The 12,070-nt window shown below is 47.5% G+C and overlaps 3 protein-coding genes across 3 annotated transcripts; 1 reads left to right on the top strand and 2 right to left on the bottom strand.

The window, feature by feature from the left end:
• Positions 1-194: 194 nt before the first annotated feature.
• On the top strand, positions 195-1,322 carry LOC138365268 (protein FAM186A-like). The gene has a single exon (XM_069325544.1). It carries the CDS (start codon positions 195-197, stop codon positions 1,320-1,322), a length of 1,128 nt encoding a protein of 375 aa, XP_069181645.1.
• Positions 1,323-4,317: 2,995 nt separating this feature from the next.
• Positions 4,318-5,683, bottom strand: LOC123759918 (serine/threonine-protein kinase fray2-like). The gene is made up of 2 exons (XM_069325543.1): positions 5,664-5,683; positions 4,318-4,753 (listed from the first exon to the last, which is right to left on the bottom strand). The coding sequence occupies exons 1-2, from the start codon at positions 5,681-5,683 to the stop codon at positions 4,318-4,320; spliced, it is 456 nt and encodes a 151-aa protein (XP_069181644.1).
• A 5,684-nt stretch (positions 5,684-11,367) lies between these two features.
• Positions 11,368-11,775, bottom strand: LOC138365267 (ras-related protein Rab-34-like). The gene has a single exon (XM_069325542.1). The coding sequence runs from the start codon at positions 11,773-11,775 to the stop codon at positions 11,368-11,370; it is 408 nt and encodes a 135-aa protein (XP_069181643.1).
• Positions 11,776-12,070: the final 295 nt, after the last annotated feature.

Here is a 12,070-nt window from a genome sequence, read left to right as displayed (position 1 = left end):
AGTAATCATTCAAAGCTTTCCAGGAAATTCCACGATCCTTTAAAGTGTTACTCAGCTTCCGGCATTCGAGACTCCGTCCCTCAGAGCTTTGAGAAAATATATAGCTTTATGAACACTTGTAAAAGTCTCCAGAGATTACCCAGAGAGCATTGTCTTGGGAATGTCTGACATCCTCTGCTCTGTGTTCTGTTAGTATGGTTCATGCTGACCCCTCAGCATCACACCACACTTTCAGCATCACACCACACCCTCAGCATCACACCACACCCTCAGCATCACACCACACTCTCAGCATCACACCACACCCTCAGCATCACACCACACCCTCAGCATCACACCACACTCTCAGCATCACACCACACTCTCAGCATCACACCACACCCTCAGCATCACACCACACCCTCAGCATCACACCACACCCTCAGCATCACACCACACCCTCAGCATCACACCACACCCTCAGCATCACACCACACCCTCAGCATCACACCACACCCTCAGCATCACAGCACACCCTCAGCATCACACCACACCCTCAGCATCACACCACACCCTCAGCACCACACCACACCCTCAGCATCACACCACACCCTCAGCACCACACCACACCCTCAGCATCACACCCTCAGCATCACACCACACCCTCAGCATCACACCCTCAGCATCAAACCCTCAGCATCACACCACACCCTCAGCATCACACCACACCCTCAGCATCACACCACACTCTCAGCATCACACCACACCCTCAGCATCACACCACACCCTCAGCATCACACCACACCCTAAGCATCACACCACACCCTCAGCATCACACCACACCCTCAGCATCACACCACACCCTCAGCATCACACCACACCCTAAGCATCACACCACACCCTCAGCATCACACCACACCCTCAGCATCACACCACACCCTCAGCACCACACCACACCCTCAGCATCACACCCTCAGCATCACACCACACCCTCAGCATCACACCACACCCTCAGCATCACACCACACCCTCAGCATCACACCCTCAGCATCAAACCCTCAGCATCACACCACACCCTCAGCATCACACCCTCAGCATCAAACCCTCAGCATCACACCACACCCTCAGCATCACACCACACCCTCAGCACCACACCACACCCTCAGCATCACACCCTCAGCATCACACCACACCCTCAGCATCACACCCTCAGCATCAAACCCTCAGCACCACACCACACCCTCAGCATCACCCCTCAGCATCATACCACACCCCCAGCATCACAACTCTCGCTCCTCTCATTACATCTCCTGAAGCATCCGTATATCTTATCCGAGCGTTGAAGGGAACATACGTCGTCGCCGATATTAAAATTGCTCGTATAATTTCCGGATATGTATGCAGAGAGCCGCCTCTCTGTGATATGTGACATTTATTAGATGTTTGTTCGTAAATACATACAGTATGGAAATGCCTTGTTTGCCTTTTTGGAAACAAATGTTATTGAATAAGTGAGAGAGAGAAAAAGGGAGAGATCAATGATTCGTGCACGAATCTTCTCTATATTTCTTATGGTGTTATTTACTTGCGGAAGGAAGTTGAAAAAACAACATTACAAAGTTGCAGGCGGTGAGTCACAATAACGTGGCTGAAGTATGTTGACCAGACCACACACTAGAAATTGAAGGGACGACGACGTTTCGGTCCGTCCTGGACCATTCTCAAGTCGATTGTGAGAGAACTTGAGAATGGTCCAGGACGGACCGAAACGTCGTCGTCCCTTCAATTTCTAGTGTGTGGTCTGGTCAACATTACAAAGTTCATTTTAGTGGTTTATTATGGTCTGATGCTAAGAGATGCGTTTCGTTGATCTTGTCAGCATTTTCAAACGTAGCAGTGAAGTGGATACAAATTATCTGGAGCTGCAGAATATCTGACCAAAACGGATGAGGAGATGAGCCAATAGACCAACAGACCACTAGACCAATGGCACATGGACCAATAGACATTCTGCAGATTATTTAATTCATACGTTGGCAGGGACTGAATGTGTGTTGGATAAGGCAAGACAAGCTTTGGCAAGACAAGGCAAGACCAAGGCACACTGAATGTGCCTTCGTCTTGAGGATAGTACAATGTACCTGAGTATGAACTGGCTGTTAGTAGTATATATACTATACTATATATACTATATATACTATACTATATATACCGCTATATAGTCGTAATGGCATTGGCGCTCTTTCTCTAAATTTTTGTTATTTTTTGTTTGTTTTTTATTTAGAAAAATATGTTAGTAGTGAGACTGCTTGATATGTAGTGCTCAGTTGATGTTTTTGCTTCTACTGTCGTTGTATTTGTCTATTAATTCGACGTTGTTGATCAGGATATATCTGGTGATGATCTGGCTGTGTGTAGACATTACATGTTCATTGATGGAGTCCTGTTGTTTGGGCATTGTTAGGCGCTGTGAAAGATGCTGATGTCTTGCCTATATACTGAGATCGTTGACATTCCCCATATGGGCATGTGAAGGCATATAAGATATTCGACTTGCCCAAGGAGTTTCACTTGGTGTTCGGGAGAGTTCTTCATGAACAAGTTGGCAGTCTATATGCTGTTGTAGTAGATATTCAACTCTATGTTCTTGTTGGTGTCGACATGTGTCTAGTTTTTATCAATAATGTCTTTCAAGAATTGTTATCCCCTTTAGTCAGCAGTGGAAAAGAAATTATTGTAGAATAGTTCAATAGGATGTTTAGATACTTTATTACTAGCCGATTCTTCAGAGGTACCGTGGCGGTTCCCCTTCCTTCCTTTTAATGATTTTATCAACATTTCCTTTTGAGTATCTTTTATATATTATAGGGAGCCGGTCGGCCGAGCTGACAGCACACTGGACTTGTGATCCTGTGGTTCCGGGTTCGATCCCGGGCGCCGGCGAGAAACAATGGGCAGAGTTTTTTTCACCCTATGCCCCTGTTACCTAGCAGTAAAATCGGTACCTGGGTGTTAGTCAGTTGTCACAGGCTGCTTCCTGGGGGTGGAGGCCTGGTCGAGGACCGGGCCGCGGGGACACTAAAGCCCCGAAATCATCTCAAGATAACCTATATGAAGACCTGCCTTACTCTACTGAGTTACTCGTCAACCTGCTTCCAAGTGGAGCTGGTGTGAGAGCACGGTAACCATAGGTGCCGACAGCCCCTCGCCCTTACCAGTCAGGGGCCAGATTCACGAAAGCACTTACGAACGTGTACATCTCTTTCCTCAATCTTTGGCGGCTTTGTTTCCAATTATTAAACAGTTAATGAGCTCCGAAGCACCAGGAGGCTGTTTATAACAATAACAACAGTTGAATGGGAAGTTTTCATGCTTGTAAACTGTTTAATAAATGTAACCAAAGCCGTCAAAGTTTGAGGAAAGATGTACACGTTCGTAAGTACTTGCGTAAGTGCTTTCGTGAATCTGGCCCCAGGCCTCTCACTACTGGCACTAGGACACATTCCTATGATGGCTGCCTTAGTGTAGACGGCAGTGTGAAAGCCACTATTCCTTCCCGAGACTGTTTCATCTAGAAAAAGTAGCTTACCTGCACTTTTCATCTCGTGAGTGAAGCTAGGCACGAACTCCTAGGCGGCTAAAAGCTGAAAACACGTGACTCGCGTGCAGTTGGAGGCAGAGAGATGTGTCGTTTAGTCAGGCGTTTAGTCAGTCGTTTAGTCAGTCGTTTATTCAGTCGTTTAATTAGTCGTTTAGTCAGTCTGTACGTGGGTGTAAGTTCATTTCATGGAGCTTTCCACGTTTGTGGGGCTTGGCAGTTGCATACACACATTCAGTCTTGTATACACTATCATAGCTTTCTGCAGGTGAAGTTCAGACCTTTTGGCGACTGACGGATGAAGATTCAGCCACCCAAGAGGTGGCACGGGCATGAATAGCCCGTAAACCATTAGGAATACACAGTTTCAACCAACCTGTTTACCTTAATTTTAAATTTGGCAGCAGTATCCCAATAGGAATTTAGTTTGGTCAGAGTGAATGAGGCATATTTTTCTCAATTTATATTCATCCTTTCTAACATACACTGACGACTTTCCACCTCTCATAAATATAACTTTATTTTTCTCACGAAGATTTCTAGTGGTTGCTTTTGAACTCAGGAGACAATATAGTGCTTCTGTAGTTACCTCGAGACTCTCCTCACTCTGTTTGACGTTCTGATGTGAAAAAGTGTCCTTAGTGGTGACCTTCTCTTGTGTCTCAAGGTCTGTTGTGTCATCTGGCTGGATCTCCAGCACCATCTTCCAGGTTATATCTCACTTGGTATAATGTGACAGTTTATTCCCAGATTCTCATACACAGCTCCACGCTCCTGTCCCTGTACCGGTCCCTGTACCGGTCCCTGTCCCTGTACCGGTACCTGTCCCGGTACCGGTACGTGTCCCTGTACCGGTCCCTGTCCCTGTACCGGTACCTGTCCCGGTACCGGTACGTGTCCCTGAACCGGTACGTGTCCCTGTACCGGTACGTGTCCCTGTACCGGTACGTGTCCCTGTACCGGTACCTGTCCCTGTACCGGTACGTGTCCCTGTACCGGTACGTGTCCCTGTACCGGTACGTGTCCCTGTACCGGTACCTGTCCATGTACCGGTACGTGTCCCTGTACCGGTACGTGTCCCTGTACCGGTACGTGTCCCTGTACCGGTACCTGTCCCTGTACCGGTTCCTGTCCCTGTACCGGTTCCTGTCCCTGTACCGGTCCCTGTCCCTGTACCTACAAAAAAAACGAAGGGAAGAGTCTTGAAAAATATAATTGATAAAATCGTCACCATTACCAACACACACACACACACACACACACACACACACACACACACACACACACACACACACACACACACACACACACACACACGCAGCATCCTTCAGGAGCACATCTCTGCCATTGTAGGCGCGAGGCAATACAAGAGGGGGAAAATATGTATCCAGGTAGAGGGCGGCGGCCAGCCATAAATACGGGCCCGACAGAGACACACACAGACGCGGGCGGCCTCTGACGGCTCCCACCAGATATTTAGAGTATGTTTATGGTCTTCCGCTGGGTGCTGAGCAGCCGCTCCACTGGTGCTCAATACCCCTGTGATGGATATCACCACGAGAACGAGAGAGAGAGAGAGAGAGAGAGAGAGAGAGAGAGAGAGAGAGAGAGAGAGAGAGAGAGAGAGAGAGAGAGAGAGAGAGAGAGAGAGAGAGAGAGAGATAGAGAGAGAGAGAGAGAGACAGAGAGAGAGAGAGAGAGAGAGAGAGAGAGAGAGAGAGAGAGAGAGAGAGAGACAGAGAGAGAGAGACAGAGACCAACACATAACGATTGGTACAAGGGAGAAGGGAAACCAATCAACAGGTGACAAAGGAAGGGGCATATGCCGGGCTTCCCCTCGTCGCTGGACTTTCCTCCCTTCGTTAGGCTACCTACTCATCCCCATCACCGTCCCCGTCCCCATCCCCGTCCCCATCCCCGTCCCCGTCCCAGTCCCCATCACCGTCCCCATCCCCGTCCCCATCCTCACATATCACCCACATCAACACCCACGAACTGCAGTAACAAGTTAAAGAATAGTACTAATGATAATAATACTAATATTAAGAATTAATAATAATAACCACAGAATTAGTTTAACTATTACAGATGCTGCTCGATACACATCGGTGTTTTTATTAAACAAACTATCATTCAGCGAATAAAATTGACTGATTTTTTTTTTTTACAAGGGTGTGTTAGTAAGGTCAAATAAAATGGGAGTGAACAGGTTATGTAGAGAGGAGTGGTGTTGGGGTGAGGTGGGGAGTCCCCCGCCGCTGCTGCCTGTGTAGGGGGAGACAGGTGACTCCCAGGGTGACAGTGGAAGGGGGGGGGGGGAAGGACAGGTGGCTCCCAGTGTGACAGTGTGGGGGGGGGGGAGAGACAGGGGGATCTAATATTGTTTGTAACGATTCTTTCAGTTAGATCCAGGTTGCTTTGACCACTAGATTCTTGGTGGAGATGGTGGTGATTCTTTTGTTGATGGTGGAGGTTTGCCACCACCTGTAGACAGCTGGTGGAGAGAGAGGTGGGGGGATTCTGTTGTTGTTGTCGCTATAAATACAGCTGCCGGGGACAGGAAGACTTGTGTTTAGGCTGACCAAGGTCCTCGTATAGGTTGTATTACTGATCTACTGCAATCTGCACCACACTTGCCTATCTCCCTGGTACCTATTATATTCCTAGGTGGACAGAGGCGTCAGATATAAAGAAACGTGGGGGGGGGGGGTATTGTTGTGGTGGTGAAGGTGGTAGTTTCGGTGGGAGCTGTGGTTATTGTGGTGGTAGTTGTGGTGGTGGTTTAGGGGGGGTGGGAAGCAGGGCACCTAGGATGTATGCTAATGAAAGAGGTATTTGTGGAGTGGAAGTTTTAAGAGCAGAGGACCAGTCAGAGAAGGGAAGGGACTGGGGCCATATAAGCCCTGGGATAGGATAATATAGGATAGGAATAGATGCATCCAGAGGACTACATAAAAAACTGATGTTCCCAACGTTGGTGCGTCTGAGACGATGGTGTGGTAGGAACGTAAAAAATCTAAGCGAATATAATCAGTAGAAGTGGACAATCAGAGACGCATTTGGTGTGTTAGGAAAATCGAGAGAATAAGAAACGAAAAGATCAAATAGCGAAACGAGGAGTCACAAAAATGTGGCTGAAATATGTTGACCAAACGACACACTTGAAAGTGAAGGGGACGACGACGTTTCGGTCCATCCTGGACCATTCTCAAGTCGATAGTGATCGACTTGAAAATGGTCCAGGACGGACCGAAACGTCATCGTCCCCTTCACTTTCTAATGTGGGGTTTGCTCAACATCAAACAGTGATATATAGAGAAGAGAAGCCAATACGTCTCAATACTGAGAAGAACGTTCAGAGACGGTTTGGGCATCTTGAAGGAATGGGTGACGGTAAACTGCTGAAGACAGAGTATGGGAATATGGTTAGCAGGAGAAGAGGAAGGCTGAGAAGTTGGGAGGACATGGTATGTGAGTGTGTGAGCTAGCGGGAGAGTGAATGTGTGAGGCAGCAGGAGAGTGAGTGTGTGATCCAGCGGGAGAGTGAGTGTGTGAGGATGCTGGAGAGTGAGTGTGTGAGGATGCTGGAGAGTGAGTGTGTGAGGATGCTGGAGAGTGAGTGTATGAGGATACTGGAGAGTGAGTGTGAACACAGGATATGGGGTATATCTTTATGCAAATATATGACAGTTGACCAAGAGCGTCGTATACCTGGTCTTATGAAGCCGTGGGGACGCTGCTGTTGTGTGGTAGTGCTTGTTTATGCCTCATGCTAAAGCATAAGGACTCCATGCTGAAGCTGCATACTCCAGGATTGGTCTGACATATGTAGTATACAAGGTTCTGAATGATTCCTTACAGAAGTTTCTTCTCTTGTGAATGATATCTGTACCTACAGGAGAGCATGGCTGTTTGTGTGGCTGTCTATCCAAAATTGGAGGCCGGGCACTTGGGGCAGCCCCGCGCAACTATGTAGGTGGAATGGTCTGGGGCATGGGTCAGACATAGGCTGGTTGGGGTAGAATCATGAGTTAAATGCTTAAAGAAATTTAGCCTGTAACCCAGCACCCCAAAATCATTTTCAAGACGTCTGAAATGGAAACATGGTGAAATTTGTTGGCATTTGTTGTTCGTAGAGTGTCGAAGCTGCTTCCGACGTTTACCCGCGTATCTTCGTGATTTACTTGATATGGAATTGTCTGCCTTTTCGAGGCTGGAGGGGAGAGGGGGAAGGGAAGATTGGGAGATGGCGGAAAGGGAACAGATTGGGGATAAGGGAAAACGGGGGAGATGGGAGGAAAAAGCGGGGAGAGGAGGGGGGGAAAGGAGGAGGAGGGGGGAAAGGAGAAGGAGGGGGGAAGGAAATGAGAGAAAGACGGGTGGGAAAGGGGAAGGAAGGATACAGTAGAGGGGTTGAATGCATGAAGAGAAAAGGAGAATAACTGGGACTGAGCACAGAGGCCTATCTTGAGATGATTTCAGGGGTTTAGTGTCCCCGCGGCCCGGTCCTCGACCAGGCCTCCACCCCCAGGAAGCAGCCCGTGACAGCTGACTAACACCCAGGTACCTATTTTACTGCTAGGTAACAGGGGCATAGGGTGAAAGAAACTCTGCCCATTGTTTCTCGCCGGCGCCTGGGATCGAACCCAGGACCACAGGATCACAAATCCAGCGTGCTGTCCGCTCGGCCGACCGGCTCGGCCTAGACAGTGTGAACAGGCCCGAGGTATACCACTTTCTTGTTATTAATATATAAAGTGTGTGTGTTTAAGCGGCCACCATTGCTGCAAAGCTCTTGTTACCCGCAGTTTTCCCGCCATATATTAGACCAAACTGACTGTTGTGTTATGTGAAGAGTATATTTGGAAAGGCAAAAATATGGGTTGTATTACAAAGGGGACGTTATTACCATACCCGCGGGGATTAGATAACAAAAAAATATAAACGGGAATTTATCATTGACCTCGGCCGGAGAATTGTGTGCTCTCACCTTTACTTTTCCAGAATTATTTCAAGAGAATTTATTTATTTAGCGGTTCATGTCGAGACTGTTAATTACGTATGCATGTGAAGTAATTGTTTATATGTGCACTGGGGTGTGTGTGTGTACTTGCCTAGTTATACTCACCTTGTTGTGCTTGACCAAAGAATTCTGGCTCTTTGTTCCCCGCCTCTCAACTGTCAATCAACAGGTGTACAGGTTCCTGAGCCTATCGGGCTCTATCATATCTACACTTGAAACTGTGTATGGAGTCAGCCTCCACCACATCACTTCTAATTGCGTTCTATTTGTCAACTATTCTGATACTAAAAAAGTTTTTTTCTAATATCTCTGTGGCTCATTTGGGAACTAAATTTCCACCTGTGTCCCCTTGTGTTAAATAGCCTGTCTTTATCTACCCTATCAATTCCTCTGAGAATCTTGTATGTAGTGATCATGTCCCCCCTAACTCTTCTGTCTTCCAGCGACGTGAGGTTTAATTCCCGTAGTCTCTCCTCGTAGCTCATACCCCTCAGCCCGGGTACTAGTCTGGTGGCAAACCTTTGAACCTTTTCAGTTTATTCTTATGTTTGATTAGATGAGGACTCCATGTTGAAGCTGCATACTCCAGGATTGGTCTGACATATGTGGTATACAAAGTTCTGAATTATTCTTTACACAAGTTTCTAAAGGTCGTTTTTATGTTGGCCAACCTGGCATATGCCGCTGATGTTATCTTCTTGATATGGGCTTCAGGGGGCAGGTCTGGCGTGATATCAACCCCCAGGTCTTTCTCTCTCTCTGACTCTTGAAGAATTTCATCTCCCAAGTGATACCTTGTATCTGACCTCCTGCTCCCTACACCTATCTTCATTACATTACATTTGCTTGGGTTAAACTCTAACAACCATTTGTTCGACCATTCCTTCAGTTTGTCCAGGTCTTCTTCAAGCCTCAAGCTGTCCTCCTCTATCTTAACCCTTCTCATTATTTTGGCATCGTCAGAAAACATTGAGAGGAATGAGTCTATATTTTCTGGAAGATCATTTACGTATCAGAAACAGGATACGTCCGAGTACATAGGACCTACGGGACTCCGCTAGTGACTTCACGCCAATCTGAGGTCTCACCCTTCACTATAACTCTCTGCTTCCTATTATTTAAGTACTCCCTTATCCACTGGAGCGCCATACCAGTCACTCCTGCCTGTCTCTCCAGCTTATGTACCAGCCTCTTTTGGGGTACTGTGTCAAAGGCTTTCCGACAGTCCAAGAAAAGGCAGTCCGCCCAGCCTTCTCTTTCTTGCTTAATCTTTGTCACCTGGTCATAGAATTCTATTAAGCCAGTCAGGCAAGATTTACCCTCCCTGAATCCATGTTGGCGATTTGTAACGAAGTCCCTTCTGTGTGTGTGTGTGTGTGTGTGTGTGTGTGTGTGTGTGTGTGTGTGTGTGTGTGTGTGTGTGTGTGTGTACTCACTTAGTTGTGCTTGCAGGAGTTGAGCTCTGGCTCTTTGGTCCCGCCTCTCAACTGTCAATCAACTGGTGTATTGTGGTCTGTGTTTATATATGTACTGTGGTGTGTGTGTGTGTATTGTGTTCTGTGTGTGTGTGTATTGTGTTCTGTGTGTGTGTGTATTGTGTTCTGTGTGTGTGTGTATTGTGTTCTGTGTGTGTGTGTATTGTGTTCTGTGTGTGTGTATTGTGTTCTGTGTGTGTGTGTATTGTGTTCTGTGTGTGTGTGTATTGTGTTCTGTGTGTGTGTGTATTGTGTTCTGTGTGTGTGTGTATTGTGTTCTGTGTGTGTGTGATACCTGAACTGAGAGCAGCTCTGCGGTACGACAACCGAGCGCCGTTAGCAAACACCAGGACGATCGTTACCGTGTGACCTTAATTGTCTGTTCAGCGTCAACAAGGTCACCGTGTCGCAGCGAGTAACGACAGTCCTTACAAGCACCAGCACAGACCCCTCTCTACCTCGGGGCTCTCACGGATGACATTGTAGATGTAGATGACGGTAGATAATAATGCACTGATGGTAGATGATGGTAGATAATAATGCACTGATGGTAGATGATGGTAGATAATAATGCACAGATGGTAGATGATGGTAGATTATAATGCACTGATGGTAGATGATGGTAGATAATAATACACTGATGGTAGATGATGGTAGATAATAATGCACTGATGGTAGATGACGGTAGATAATAATGCACTGATGGTAGATAATATTGCACTGATGGTAGATAATAATGCACTGATGGTAGATGATGGTAGACAATAATGCACTGATGGTAGATAATAATGCACTGATGGTAGATGATGGTAGATAATAATGCACTGATGGTAGATGATGGTAGATAATAATGCACTGATGGTAGATGATGGTAGATAATAATTCACGTTCGACTTTAAAGAGGCGATGACCCATGACGTGTGTCTACTGACCTCGTGAATAATTACGCTGCGTCTAGTGGCGCTGACCTGGATATTTACGCGCGCACTCTCCTGCGAAACCTATACATCTCTCATCAATCAGTTACCAAATACATTATCAGCTCTGAAATGCCACGAGGAAGCTCGTAAATTGTTGAATAAATGTAAACAAGGCCGCTATGATTGTTGAAAGACTTACGGGTTTCGAAAGTGGATGAGTGATTGGTTTGATGATTCTTGGCCAAGATTACAATATCCTATACATAGCTATACAAGGCCGGCCATAGTGATAGCATCTTCTTGAGGTTATCTTGAGAAGATAGTGATAGGTTGAGGACATCCTTGTAGAGCGCTTCGGGGCCCACATAGCTCTCATGTGTGGGCCTGTAGCTGGTTTGTGAGTCCTTTACCCAGGAGACCTTGTGGCTGACCAAGGTCCAGGAGACCTCGTGGCTGACCAAGGCCCAGGAGACCTCGTGGCTGACCAAGGCCCAGGAGACCTCGTGGCTGACCACGGCCCAGGAGACCTCGTGGCTGACCAAGGCCCAGGAGACCTCGTGGCTGACCAAGGCCCAGGAGACCTCGTGGCTGACCACGGGCCAGGAGACCACGTGGCTGACCAAGGCCCAGGAGACCTCGTGGCTGACCACGGCCCAGGAGACCTCGTGGCTGACCACGGCCCAGGAGACCACGTGGCTGACCAAGGCCCAGGAGACCTCGTGGCTGACCTCTGCTCACTGTGGCCTGGGAATCCGTGGAGGTGGGATGGCTACCATCCATCACTGTCCTGTGCAGCGGCCTGTTTTGCATACAACTGTATTTCCCCGGTGACTGGGACGAGTAAGGTCAGCAGTAACTGACTACAGCGGCGCTCCTGGGTATGGCCTCCCCCCGGACTTGCTGGACTGGTGGCAGGGTGGTCTTAGCTGAGATTCACTATCGTCTGGTCTTTGTGCCAGAAAAGGGAAGACCTCTTGATTCATAAATGCTAAATACTGTTCAACGAGGTATCGGAGAGACAACTAATGTAAGTGGAGACTTCCTCTAGAAGGTAATAGGAGGTAATCAGCCAGGA

The sequence above is a fragment of the Procambarus clarkii genome, chromosome 16 (genome assembly GCF_040958095.1).
Source record: "Procambarus clarkii isolate CNS0578487 chromosome 16, FALCON_Pclarkii_2.0, whole genome shotgun sequence".
NCBI classification, from domain to species: Eukaryota; Metazoa; Arthropoda; class Malacostraca; order Decapoda; family Cambaridae; genus Procambarus; species Procambarus clarkii.
The sequence above is the reverse complement of the archived record's forward strand: the minus strand, read 5'-3'. Positions and strand labels throughout refer to the sequence as shown.

Coding starts and splice junctions, on each gene's coding strand:
- LOC138365268 (XM_069325544.1), top strand. CDS start 195: ATGGTTCATGCTGACCCCTCAGCATCACACCACACTTTCAGCATCACA.
- LOC123759918 (XM_069325543.1), bottom strand. CDS start 5,683: ATGTGTATCGAGCAGCATCT. Junction 4,754..5,663: donor ATGTGTATCGAGCAGCATCT/GTAATAGTTAAA, acceptor TTTTTTTTGTAG/GTACAGGGACAGGGACCGGT.
- LOC138365267 (XM_069325542.1), bottom strand. CDS start 11,775: ATGGATGGTAGCCATCCCACCTCCACGGATTCCCAGGCCACAGTGAGC.